Source organism: Mycetomoellerius zeteki, unplaced genomic scaffold (genome assembly GCF_001594055.1).
Source record: "Mycetomoellerius zeteki isolate Tzet28-1 unplaced genomic scaffold, Tzet1.0 scaffold156, whole genome shotgun sequence".
In the NCBI taxonomy this organism is placed as follows: domain Eukaryota; kingdom Metazoa; phylum Arthropoda; class Insecta; order Hymenoptera; family Formicidae; genus Mycetomoellerius; species Mycetomoellerius zeteki.
Genome location: NW_017256511.1, coordinates 483,822 through 497,019, shown reverse-complemented (window position 1 = coordinate 497,019; position 13,198 = coordinate 483,822). Strand labels below are relative to the sequence as shown.

The window sequence follows — 13,198 nt, the reverse complement described above, 5'->3', positions numbered from 1 at the left end:
CCACAATAGTTGAGTCTGCTGAACGCGACTAAGGCCGGAATCAGACTACGCATTGAAGATTAAGGTTGAAGATTGAAGATTGAAATTTGACCAATAAGGACAAAGAAATTTTAGCTCCTTTCATTTCGATTGGTCAAATTTGAATTTTTCAATCTTCAATCTCAATCTTCAATGCATAGTCTGATTCCGGCCTAATAAGATGCAAGCGCTCACTGAGCGCTCAGTGAGCTCTTGCATCTGATTGGCATATTCTAAAATTGGCATTTTATATCATCCAATAGCAGCGAGTGCTCACAGATCCGAGAGAACTCTAGCATGGAGGATTTTAGTTCGCGGTTTTTCGAGCCAGATTGCGCTGAAAATCGTTGTTTTTCCATATGTTTGATTTAAAGGGAAACCGCCGAAATCCGTTTAAATCCGTTATAGAAACGTCAATAAGACTGTTCTTTTTGGCTGAACTTGGTCTGAACTTTTGCACCAGTTCATCTTTGTTCCTCTTCTTTCCTCCTGGAAAGAAAAGAAAGAAAGATGAACTTATTTATTTATTAGTGCAAAGTTCAGCCAAAAAGAACAGTCCTAATAATTGTCAGGTGTCGGTGCTTCTCGTGGCCGCGTCTCAGACTCCAGACTGTAATCACTCACTAAAGAGTTGTCTCGAATATCAGTCAAAATGAAAAGAACGAAACCGAGAACTAGATGTACGTTGCCCAGGTAAGCGAGAAACGGATTTACTTAAAATCGCACATTTCGTTCTTGTTAAGAATCGTGTCTAGGGCCGCTTTCCGTTTCACGCATGATGTGCATAATGCATTATTTATCCTTATTTAACAATCGGTGAATAACAAAGGTAAAAGATGCATCATGCATGAAACGGAATGCAGCCTAATATTATAATAATTATCGATATATTCTATATTATTATTATTCTTCATTATGAGATAATGATTATTATAGGAGAAATTTAATTTTTTAGCAACTCAAAAAACATAGGGACACAGACTGAAAATTTTGATAGTCTTGTAGAGATTGCCAAGTTGGAAGAACAAGTAAAAGTAATGCAACTTGAGATTAATGTCTTAAGAAAACATATGGAAAACTTGAAGAAGCCCGATGATGTTGTACATCATAAGACTGTTCCTCTCACTTCATTGGCAATGGCCAAACTTAACTTGGAAAAATCTGGTTGTGGCTGTAAAGGAAATTGTTCATCACGGATTTGTGGTTGCGTAAAGAAGAACAACAAGTGTAACCTATCGTGTAAATGTGATGATAAAGCATGTCAAAATCAGGTAGATATATTAACAATAAAGGAAGAAAGTACCTTTAACTGTCTAATTGGATCTTAAGTGCTCTTGTATAATTCTATGTGAACTTATATATTACCTATGTAGTCATTTAAACTACTTGCAGAATTAATTTTTCTGTCTTGAAACCCAAATCAATTGAATTATAGTAGTAATATCATAAATTAAATTGCTTAGCAACTACTAATTTGATGTTCATAACATCTTTTAAAGATCTTAATAATGTTGGATGACATTAAAATCTATAAATAATTTTATTGCAAAAATATTACCTCCACTAGGAATCTAACCAAGATTCCTAGCATTCCATGTATCCTTAAGTCTTTAGATTACCGAGATCTTAATAATATTTTTTGCACTAACCAGTGTATTTAGAAACTTCTAATTTCAGGCGACATATATAAGCAAGATTAAACAAAGAGTTTCAAAGACCATACATTATCTACATTAATAACTTAAATTAAAAAAGTTAAACTTTGAAAAAACTAACTTTTTTTTAAAAGTCAAACAAGAAGTATGTAAGCCTACCGCTAGATATATTATGCAAAAATTATTTTTTATTAAATTATGAAATATATATATATAAATAAAATTATAAAATATATATTTTATAATTTTATAAAGAATAATTTTACATAATACATTCAGTGGTAGGGTACTTATGTGCTCCTTGTTTGACTCTTATTGTTTACATTTAAAGGCTTTGTTTGATATATTGTAACTTTTTTAAAATTTAACTTGAGAAGTTTTTATATGGAAATTTATTTTACAGAAATTGGATCAAAATCAAGAAGATAAAGAAAATATTAACGCAACTATTGTAACTCCTAAGAATAGAAACAGGAAGAAAAATGAAACTACAAAGAAACTCAATAGGCATCTGTTTAGTCCAGATATGGGAGAGCTCTCCAAAGTTTTTGAAAATATTCAATTTAGTGGTATCGAATTTAGTTCTAATGAGAAGAATATGGTTGTCACAAACTCACAAACAGATTCACATAGTGTCAACAATGTAGAACTTAAGGAAAAAGAGAAGAAGAAAGAAGAAAACTTTGATCCAATGAAACCGAGACATCAATTATCACGAACACCACCAAAAAAGCTTGAGAAATCATTGGAGATTGAAATTCCAATTCAGCCTCAATTACATTCTAAACGAACTCTAGAAGTAATATCTTCCCGTAGATACCAAGGTATATTGATATTTTTAATTAAATTAATAAAATTGCACTGTTTACAAAACAATACTTTATACATATATAAATTTAGAATTTTTTAATTTGTCATTCTTTCGTTGAGTTTCTCTAATCTTGATAGTTATTGTATATTATATTTGTTAATTTTTAATGATTAGAATTAATAACTGATCATATATATGGTTAAGATTCTGTTAAGGTAAAATCTACTTTAAATTAAGAAGAAAGAAATCAATTAAGGAACAAACTATAATTATAAGGAATAAACTGTAATTAATTATATCTTTAAGTATGAAAGGAATATAATTTCTTACTATTTCTTTCATACTTAGTTACTTATAATGCAAAAAGTATTAACAAACTTTAATATAGAATAATTATTGTATCAATTGTTAATCATTAGTTAAGAGAAGTTATGATAGAAACGATAAAAACAATTAGTATATTTTTAAATATAACTTAAAAATTATTCTATAAACTATATATTATGCACAATGGATTTCAGATACTAAAGAAGAAAGAGTTGATTGGGAAGAACACACTGCACAATTAATTCCTTGCAAAAAATGCAAAAGGACTTTCATGCCTAATCGGATCCAGAAACATGAAACTTGCTGTCTAGGATCTAAATAATGAAGGATTTAAATATTGAAAGGATCTAAATATTGAAAAAGCAAACACTGTCTACTACTTGTTTAACTTTACATGCTTCTATGTGACTTCTCTATCTTTTAATTTTATCTTGAAGACAAGAATATATATATAATAACGTTAATATTAGTATATAATTAATTATTTTAAATGTAATATTATTTTAAAATGTATCTAAGAGATATAAACTGTTATAAAGTAATCATTTTTCGTAATTATATTCTTATTCTTTGTACATAAATCAAATAATAGTCTCATGCAGAATCAATCATGTTTTTAATTGTAAGACATTAAATATATAAAAAAATATATGTGAATAGTTTGGCAATATTAAAATAACATTTTATAGAAATATGTACACTTTCAAATATATACAGTATCATATGTTGTAGATAAATGTAGTTACTTACAGGCAAAAACATTATAATAATGAACGTAACAATAGTCCCGAATTCAACAATAAATTTACAATTAAATAGGAGTCAACGCGATAAATAATGCGCAATTTTTCTATGTAATAAAAAAATTAAATTCGCATGTATTAACTAACTAAACGACATAAAAACTGCAGCTTTCAAGCTGCTTCAATTATTACACAAGTTTATTTATAATTTACAAGTTTATCTTTATTTATAATGCCATAATTTTTGTTAATATTAAAATAAAACAAAAATGAGGAATGTCGATACTTATTTAAATTTAAGCGCGTCTTGAACTCAAAATGGCGATAGTTGTATATTTTGGGGCAATTTTAAGCGATTTTTGGCGTGCTGGTATAGCAATCAAAAGCAACCGCGGTCGGGGCTATCTTTGTCTTCTGATCCCTGAAAACGAAGATAGCCTTAGGGCCACTGTCACCAAGCTCAGTTGATCTAACTAGGGCAATTAGTCCATCGGAATTGACCAATCGCATTTGTCATTTTGTTTGAAGAATTGACAGATTGGTCAATTCCGATGGATTAATTGGCCCAGTTAAGTTAATTGAGCTTGGTGACAGTTGCTGGATTCACACTGCATCCGATTTTCGTCGTACGACGCTTTGCATCCAATCAGAAAACAGGATTGCGATAATACGAAGCAAAATTCATCGGAATCCTGTTTTCTGATTGGTTGCAGAGTGTCGTACGACGAAAATCGGATGCAGTGTGAATCCAACATAAGCATTTCCGCGTCCAGTGTGCAGGAGTCATAAGGCCGGAATCAGACTACGCATTGAAGATTGAGATTGAAGATTGAAAAATTCAAATTTGACCAATCAAAACGAAAAGAGCTAAAATTTCTTTGTCCTTATTGGTCAAATTTCAATCTTCAATCTTCAACCTCAATCCTTAATGCGTAGTCTGATTTCGGCCTAAAGCGTGGTCTACAATAAGTTGCTAACACATCGTCGCCAATAGCAATGCTTCATGACAGCCAATCAGAAGCATCACTAGTTACTAGTGACGCTTCTGATTGGCTGTTGCGAAGTATTGCGACTGGCGACGGAGTGTTTGCAACTTATTGTAAACTACGCTTAAAGTCCATATCAGACTACCGACTCTGCAGGCCGACCCGACTGCCAACTCTGACTGCCGATCAATAATGGACCAATCACAATAAGACTGATTCAATGTGATTGGTCCATTATTGGTCAACAGCCAGAGTTGGCAGTCGAGTCGACTTGCAGAGTCGGTAGTCTGATACGGGCTTAAGACCATCTCGAATTTTGAGCACTGTCTATGGATTCCGCCCTCTGATTGGTTCATGCACTAGCTTAAGACCATCTCGAATCTTGAACACTGTCTATGGATTCCGCCCAAAGTACCGCGATGGGAAAATTGAAGTAACGTATCAATTGGAGCCAAAATGGCTTCGAGTGCAGATATTGCATTTAGTGTAATGTATTTATTAGCCTGTTCTTTTTAGCTGAACTTTTGCACCAGTTCGTCTTTCTTCCTTTTCTTTTCAGGAGGAAAGAAAAAGAAAAAAGATGAACTGGTGCAAAAGTTTAACCAAAAAGAACAGGCCTTATATATCAAGTGCAATCCAAAGTGTAATTCCGGATCTACAATAGGTGTTTTAAGCCTTAAGCCATAAGAATCAATTACAGTCGAATTCGAGGAGAATAATCGACTGTGATTCGCCCATTTCTTATAGCTTAAGGCTTAAAACCCTATTGTAGATAATCCGGGATAATCCTAATCTGATTACATTCACATATAAGTTTGAAATAACCGCGTCGTGGAGCCAAAATGGCGGTAGTAGTACTTTGTTAATCTAGTGATTTTAATTGATGACTTTGCAAGTGCGCCATCTTTGATCCCATTTAATTCAAACCAATTCAAACTGAACCTTTGTGGCACTTCGCATTTTGCGGTAGCTTAATAATTGAGTGGATTCTTGGCCCAGTTGGATCTTTTTCTATATAATACTTTAAGACGCATAGTATTGGGCTTTACTTAGAAGGCCGAAACTCATAAAGTTGAAAAAGAACCTTTGCGATACGGTGTAAGTTGGATATCTATTCGAGGAAAACAAAGAAGAACAAGATAATCATTGTAAAATGGATCATTTAAATAAAATTTTGCAACCACACGTTCGAGCCAGTAAAATTAGATTGTCGTATGTGGATGAATTATTTCCGGATCTCAAAGATAATCCATACATTATCCTTCACAAAAATGTGAGTATCATGTAAAACCGCAATTTCCTCTCATAATCTCGCTTAATGACATAATGGCCTGCTTCAGGTTCCTGGCATACGGCATCTCTCGGACCATGAAAAGAACGAAAAAAGCTTCAACGAGTACTCGATGAGTAATGAAATGTTTCTCTAATTATAAGAGTTATTTGCACTCTATCAGAAACATATAAAATCCGAAATGTTCTTTAGGACATGATGTCAGTGGTTCGCCTTTGGAGTATTCATTTGATAACTGCGAATTCGATGACACTGTTGTTATAACAAGACAGAATTGGCGGAAAGAAGAAGAGTCCTATTTGCCATTGAATAGAATGGATGCAAGGTACGTACAGATTCAATGAGATTAATATATATATATATATAATAAATATTGAATAGAATTATTGAAAGATATTTATAATATACATCAAAAGATACACTTTTTCCAGTAATGCAGTGAATAAATGTCTTGAACATCTTGATACTGATACTTTGCCAATATTAGCTCTCTGCGATGGAAAAGATCCTAAGCAGAGCAAGCTTATTGGTACTATTGTTTCCCAAGATTGGTTCACCACTCTGGAAGCTGTTTCTACTGGTACGACAAATCTGGCTACAATAAGAAACAAATGTCACAAAGTCGTACAGGAACATCTTAAACATCCGTTTACACAAGAACATAATGTATGTAATATATAAGATTTTAATTGTTTTAACATTAGAAACAATTAGAGATTGATTTTTTTTATACATATGTAGATTAAAATATCTGTGTTCAGTGCTCTTGACTTGTTTGGAATAAAACAAGAAATGATCGATTGGGAGAAAACTGCCAAAAGTGATTTTGAAGGAAACATTAATATTGAAATGCATTCAAGTAGCTTAGATTCAAGACCATCAAAAATTACTTTGGTATGTGAATATAAAAGATTGAGAACGTTTTATATATATATATATATTGTATTTGTACAAATATTTTGTAGGTAGCTCAAATAAATGCTGAATGGAAGGATAGTCTATTAAAAGAACTGAGAGATCAGTTATTTTTATTAAGCCAGTATTTATCAATGATAGATGAGTGTAAGAAAAATATTGGACTACAAAACTCAATAATATTCACATCATATTCAGAGGTAAACAAATTTCTGCATATCTCTTTAAAAACATATTTTTACCATTATTTTTCCTATCTCTGATTATGTGTGTAAATATTTTAGGAACATGACATCATAAACGAAAAATTACATCTTTTACTGAATGGAGATTTCAATTTTCGGAAATCTGATAATAGCAATGTTAAGGAAAGCAATCACATCAGCAAGGAAAATTTTGAAATTGATGCAAAGCTGCGGGAACGTGTACAAAATATTTTTTTGAGACATGATGTAGATTTCACCGATCTCTTGTGGGAAATACTTATAAGTAAGTTAGAAAATTTTTAAGTGTATTTGCTTATTATATATTATGTTAGCTAATTTTGTATTTTTCCATATGTAAAGAGGCTTCAACATATCCACAAATGATAAACTATATTGAAACAATTTTGAAGGAAATTATTGAACATAAATTTACACCACAGGTAATTAACAGAATACCTGTTCTTTTGTCTGGTTTATCTCAGTTATAAGTTTAAAAATTTAAGGGATTTGTATAAATATATTTTGACATGTTTTTTAGATCAATGACACAAATTTAACAAAATTTGTGAAATGCATTTCCAATCTGCATCATCAAGAAACAATATCTCATTTATTAGTGGGAAGTATACCATTAGAACTTGTTGTAGATATGGGATTTGAGAAGCTTATTCGAGATTACTTATATATCTTAAGAGGAGCGCAATTTATCGATCTACACGATATTCGACAAAAACTAAACAATATATCTTCCGGAATCTTCAACACAGAGAGTTACAGGTAATACAAATATAGAAAATTTTTGTAAATTGAACAGATCAGAATTAATTACGACTTTATTACTTGCAGGAATAAGTTGATTATGTTAGCGCAAATCCACATCTGTCTGGAATGTATGTTGCTTATTGAAGCACATCTGGAATGTCCAATTGAAAATTTACAAAGTTTGTTTGCTTACACATACAAAGAGCTCGTGTCTGAACAGTCTCCCTTACAGCATTATTCTGACCTTCGTAGTCGAATTTTCACTTTTACGGTGCCTCTACCCAATGCATTAGCTAATGAGTTAAATAAGATGTATGTAATGCTGACAGTATTATTGATATAAACATTTAAAAAATTTTATTTGTTTGTGAAATAATACAAACTAGTAAATGCTACAAAACACACCGTTCTTATTTCAGGAATCCCTCTGTATGGAGAGCTTCTGTTTCGTCTCATTCTGCCGCGTCGATGCTGACTACTACTACCTATTGCAACAAACTGCCTATTTTTCCAACAAATATATATTCTACTGGTAAAGCAAATAACTAAAAAAAAAGAAATTTGTGTTATATAACAAGACTAAATTCTTGTACTAATTTTATTCTACTTTTTTATGCAGACAATGTAGATGTACAGGAAGAAATAGTCTATGGTATAAGCACAATATCATCATCGGAAAAGTATAAGAAACTGTGAAGTGTAACGCTCTTGAACTTTAAGAAATGAATTAAAATTTTAGAATTGATGAAATTTTTTGAATAAACGGGACATGGTGCGTGATGTAATTGAGTGTTTAATTAATAATCGATAAAAGTTATAAAAGCAATCTCATAAATCTTCAAATACAGTTACATGTATTAGATATATAAATATAACTACATTTATGAGTGTTTTTTGTACTCTCAGTCATTGACAATGTACACTCGAGCATGCTATTAGCCATTCTCTGTGATTGACACAAATCTTATTAAATTACCGTATTGCGAAGTATACATATATATATAAATTTCATTTAAATGATTATTCTCAATGTACAAAAGTATATCGTATTAAAAATTCCTCATTCAATTCGAGATGAATTTTGTAATAGATATTAAAATGAGTTCGTCACACGCGATAAAAACTTTTTACAGAGTATATAAAAGTAATGCTACGAATTTTTATAATCCAATTTTCTTCAATATGCTTTGGCGGTTGTGAGATAAATATCATTTAAAAGCTTTTCTTTCTTCTGTGAGCCACTAAACAAAGCATTGGTTTTTCATAGTAAGTACACAGTATTAACAACGTATTCAGAAAATGCAGGTAAAGTGATTAAGGCATATCTTTTTTTTTAACTTTAATACTGAGATGTGTCTACGTCGTCCATCCCGGAGACACTGGCTTGTTCCAGCACTTCGAGTAACTTCTGCATTTCTATAGAATCAGATGAATTATCGAGCGTTCGTTCCAAAGCTCGCACGTACGACATACAAGTTCGTCCTTCATGATCCAAATTCTGCGGATTTGCTTTATGCTGCAAAGTTTGCGATAATATAGCACCGGGTAATGAGAAAATGCTTTAAATAAATGGAAAAGGAACACGCACCCATATTAAAAGTTGTGCCATTGCCAAATTCCCGGTTGCACAGGCCAGATGTAACGGCGTTCGCAGATCTTCCGTGCTGACCGAAATATTAATGTCTTCATAATTACAGCGAGCCAAACATAATGTAAACGCTCTCATGTCTCCCCTGTATATTCGAAGATAATAAGATCGCGAGACTACAGCAACACTTAATTGATATCCAGTTAGACAAAGACAAGATACTTTACCGGCAAACCGAATCGATGAGTAATTTTCCTAAAGAGATGTTTGGGTTGATCGGCGGCAGGAAGAGTTTATCTTCGTACTTCCATCTGATCCACTGCTCCTTTTCTTCCCTAGATGAATCTGAGACAGGCTTTTGCTTTCCGTTCAAACAATACTCCCAAATACTATTGGCTATATCGTTACCGAGGGCTAGCATGACGCTTAGGTGACCTGCGCTAAAGCCGTCGTTAAAGATGTATCATTAAATAATAGACACAAAACAAATACAAATGAACGCGTATTAGTAATATGAGTGAAATTTTGCATCATACTTACGACCAGTCATCCAAATCCAAAGACCGTACCTTAGATATGTGCGAACCTAAATTTCTGTGAATACCGGAGCATTCGATGCACATCAAAACGCCCAGATTAAGGCTGGCCCAATCGGGATCTGAAATAAAAATATGTAATCGTAGAGTATACACAAATTATTAATTGTGCGGTAATTAATAAAATAAAAATGCACTCACTCGGTGCACCACAGTCAACGCATGTATCATTCCCCGAAACTTTGTTCTTTATGCAATGCATCTTGAAAGCATCAGTTTCATTTTTCTTATCACCATCACTATTCTGTAAGCTCGATAGTATTTGCTGTTCTATAGCGGTAATCCAACTATCCCTCTCTTCGGCATTATTTGCTTCAAAGTGCCAAGTTTTATTCTCCAAGGAAATGATGGAAAATTCGAAACTATCTTCTAGAAAAAGAAAGGATGTGCATGTTAAAAATGGTAAAAATATTCTATAACCGTTAATATATGTGAAATCTGCAAAGTGCAATACCTTGAGCATTGTATGATTTGGAACCTTTTGGTGTTTTACCAGGTACTTTCACAGTAACGTATTGCAAAAGTATTTCTTTGCCATTAGTATCATTCATGTAATCCTAAAAATATTTCCTTATACCAAACATATCGTATAAATGCATAAAGTGATAAATTAGACTATTGCATAACTGATAATTACATGTAAGCTCGAATGATAAGTCAAACGTCCATCCTCTAATAACGTTACGTATTTCTTCTTCCATTCTTTCAATGACTTGCTACTTCGTTTGAATAAATAACCTTGTTTCACTGGTATTTCTCTACCAACACCCATTTCACCCATATATTTCTCTTTCTTGGAAGGTGTAAATATGTTCGATTTTCTTCTAAATTTTCTGAGAAACAAAATAATATTATAATATCGATGTAAAAATGAAGAAAGTATTTTTTTTTAAATATATATATTCAACCTGATAGTGGTTGGTGTCAAGATTGACGAACGCAGTTCTCCATGTTGATTCTGTACGTTATGAAAATTATCGTTCAGTAACGACGAATCGTTTGTCATAGAACTATTGTGAATGGATCGACAATCCTCATCTTTTTCTGAAACCTGTTGAGAAATTTATTTTAAACTTATATGATCTGTTTGATTTACTAGAGGATGTAACTGATAAACTGACTTACATTTACTTTCAATGAATTTGTGGTCTCTGTATCTTTGTTATGAAGTTGCACATTTTTAATAATAGCAGGGACTGCAAATTTAACTTCATTGTCCGTAGTATGTTGACACACGTCGCATGATAAATTCTTCATCGATATGTTCTGTATGATTTTTTGACACACTGAAATTTTTCCATTGTAAATACAAACGTTAGAACTAATTTAAAGAAACATGTTTATGTTTGAATTTATAACAAGTTTGTCAGTTTAATTCCTACGTAAACATCCTTACCATCTTGAAATACTCTCTCAACGTTTAAACCATAAATAGCACATGTTTCATAATAAGGACATCTTAAATCACAAGCCAGTTTCCGTGGTCTGACATCTTTTATGACACGAGGATTGCTGTCGTTAATCGAATCTGCAAAATCAATAAATCAATAATTTAGAAACATGAATGTGAGAAATAGTCAATAAAAAAAAGAATTGACAATTTATTATACGATTACAACATACCTTGTACGCCTACAAGTATTTTTGGTACTTCTGACATATTCCGGAAAGAACACATTCTATTGTAAAAACTGCAAACTATAGAGAAACTCTCTTCATTTTCTAAGCTGAATACAAGTAATAGAGCATCTATCCAAGCTGAAAACTTAAATGGACACATCCATTATTATTTGATATAATAATAGGCACTGACAAATAATATGACATATGAAACAAAGTGGTTTGATTGCATACTTGAGCCTCTGGCACGCCACCCTCGTCCCTTATCAAGAGAAGGTAACTCTGATCATTTATAAAGATTTCCTTTTTAAAGCGACCACCTTCTGGCGATTCTTCATGCATGAAGGACCCTGTAAGATACCTGTGAACCAGAGCTGACTTTCCTGAGTCTGAGGAACCAATGATCCCCAGATGCAATTCTGGAACATCTCTTGCCAATGTCCATTCATGGCTGTTGACGAAGGAATCTAAAGGAACATAAACTTACATTGATTGCGTTCAGCAAACTCAACTGTTGCAGAGCGGATCCGTGAACGCTTGCTGCTATTGGTGTATTCTTTTAGATCATCCAATAGCAACGAGCGCTCATGGATCTGTTGCTCTGCAACAGTTGAATCTGCTGAACACGACCATTGGCTGCATTCAGCAGAGAAAACTGATCAGTGAACACTATTCTTTAATACAATTGGTTGCATACAGCAAAGAAAACAGCTTTACAATTGTTCTAAAATTCTTTAATACAATATTGGTATTGCCCTTATTTTCTCATTGGATCTAAATGTATAAATCAATCATAGTAAATAATTTTACAACAGTTGCAAAGCAGCTTTTTCTATTCAATATAGCCATTGTTCCTTAGATACAGCAAATTAAAGACAAAAATAAATCATATTAAAGAATTACGCAGTGCTCACTGATTAGTTTTCTCTGTTGAATGCAGCTATTATTATATATGATACAAGCTTAATATAACTTATAACATTATACATAGTATTTAATCATACAAGATGTTATTATTATACATAAACATTGCAGACAGCATACATCATCTTCCTCTACTGAGATGTACATAATTATAAAGCATATACATGTAAAATATATACATAATTATAAAACATACCCTCTATTGCTACAACATGCTCGCGAATTTGTTTAGCGATGTGTGCGTCAGGCACAACCTCTATCAAATCATAAATGGCATATATCGACGGATGAACGCTTTCAAAACGTTGTATTTCCTGTCTGATAGCGAGAGAATGATCGTGTCCACTCTGGCCAGTTGTCATTTTTTTTCGACGTCCGATTTTCTTTGGCGTCGATCTATCACATTAACGGCATCGCTCCGAAGTGTATCGCGCGAGCATCACCGGGAGCAGGACGATTTTCGCGAAGCTTAAAGTTGCTGCTGGCTCATATGTCAAATCTCAGTATTTATAAACATTATCGGTCGGGATTGGCGACGTTGGTTATGTGACACATCCGCGATCGCGGAGAGAAACACGTAGTTCTCATGGAAGCTGTACTGCGTATTCTCACACTTTCAACAATATGGCTGATTTCTTACATATGCCATCTTCTGGCGTTCCTAAAACTCGCATATGGTGTTTGAAACAGGTCAATTTTGGTTGCGGTCCACTTGACGCTACAAACGCTTCGAAGCAATTGGGTGCGTTCAGCAGA

At 32.9% G+C, this 13,198-nt stretch overlaps 3 protein-coding genes across 3 annotated transcripts; 2 read left to right on the top strand and 1 right to left on the bottom strand.

Annotated features, from left to right (window-relative positions):
* The first annotated feature begins 415 nt into the window (after positions 1-415).
* Positions 416-3,182, top strand: LOC108720965 (uncharacterized). Its single transcript, XM_018445254.1, has 5 exons — positions 416-462; positions 591-711; positions 974-1,289; positions 2,077-2,497; positions 3,006-3,182. The coding sequence occupies exons 2-5, from the start codon at positions 671-673 to the stop codon at positions 3,131-3,133; spliced, it is 906 nt and encodes a 301-aa protein (XP_018300756.1). The 5' UTR covers positions 416-462; positions 591-670; the 3' UTR covers positions 3,134-3,182.
* Positions 3,183-5,532: 2,350 nt separating this feature from the next.
* On the top strand, positions 5,533-8,779 carry LOC108720963 (protein zwilch homolog). Its single transcript, XM_018445253.1, has 12 exons — positions 5,533-5,813; positions 5,881-5,947; positions 6,024-6,156; positions 6,263-6,497; positions 6,573-6,725; positions 6,797-6,946; positions 7,031-7,235; positions 7,313-7,392; positions 7,491-7,729; positions 7,799-8,026; positions 8,134-8,246; positions 8,334-8,779. The coding sequence occupies exons 1-12, from the start codon at positions 5,694-5,696 to the stop codon at positions 8,408-8,410; spliced, it is 1,800 nt and encodes a 599-aa protein (XP_018300755.1). The 5' UTR covers positions 5,533-5,693; the 3' UTR covers positions 8,411-8,779.
* A 125-nt stretch (positions 8,780-8,904) lies between these two features.
* Positions 8,905-12,804, bottom strand: CenG1A (Centaurin gamma 1A). Its single transcript, XM_018445252.1, has 13 exons — positions 12,639-12,804; positions 11,753-11,985; positions 11,522-11,663; positions 11,295-11,426; positions 11,024-11,184; positions 10,807-10,949; positions 10,536-10,731; positions 10,353-10,455; positions 10,040-10,267; positions 9,843-9,960; positions 9,530-9,742; positions 9,303-9,447; positions 8,905-9,230 (listed from the first exon to the last, which is right to left on the bottom strand). The coding sequence occupies exons 1-13, from the start codon at positions 12,802-12,804 to the stop codon at positions 9,054-9,056; spliced, it is 2,157 nt and encodes a 718-aa protein (XP_018300754.1). The 3' UTR covers positions 8,905-9,053.
* Positions 12,805-13,198: the final 394 nt, after the last annotated feature.

Coding starts and splice junctions, on each gene's coding strand:
- LOC108720965 (XM_018445254.1), top strand. CDS start 671: ATGAAAAGAACGAAACCGAGAACTAGATGTACGTTGCCCAG. Junction 712..973: donor ACTAGATGTACGTTGCCCAG/GTAAGCGAGAAA, acceptor TTAATTTTTTAG/CAACTCAAAAAACATAGGGA. Junction 2,498..3,005: donor ATCTTCCCGTAGATACCAAG/GTATATTGATAT, acceptor AATGGATTTCAG/ATACTAAAGAAGAAAGAGTT.
- LOC108720963 (XM_018445253.1), top strand. CDS start 5,694: ATGGATCATTTAAATAAAATTTTGCAACCACACGTTCGAGCCAGTAAA. Junction 7,236..7,312: donor CTTGTGGGAAATACTTATAA/GTAAGTTAGAAA, acceptor CCATATGTAAAG/AGGCTTCAACATATCCACAA. Junction 8,247..8,333: donor AACAAATATATATTCTACTG/GTAAAGCAAATA, acceptor TTTTTTATGCAG/ACAATGTAGATGTACAGGAA.
- CenG1A (XM_018445252.1), bottom strand. CDS start 12,804: ATGACAACTGGCCAGAGTGGACACGATCATTCTCTCGCTATCAGACAG. Junction 10,456..10,535: donor CTTATCATTCGAGCTTACAT/GTAATTATCAGT, acceptor AAATATTTTTAG/GATTACATGAATGATACTAA. Junction 9,743..9,842: donor TTGGATTTGGATGACTGGTC/GTAAGTATGATG, acceptor CGACGGCTTTAG/CGCAGGTCACCTAAGCGTCA.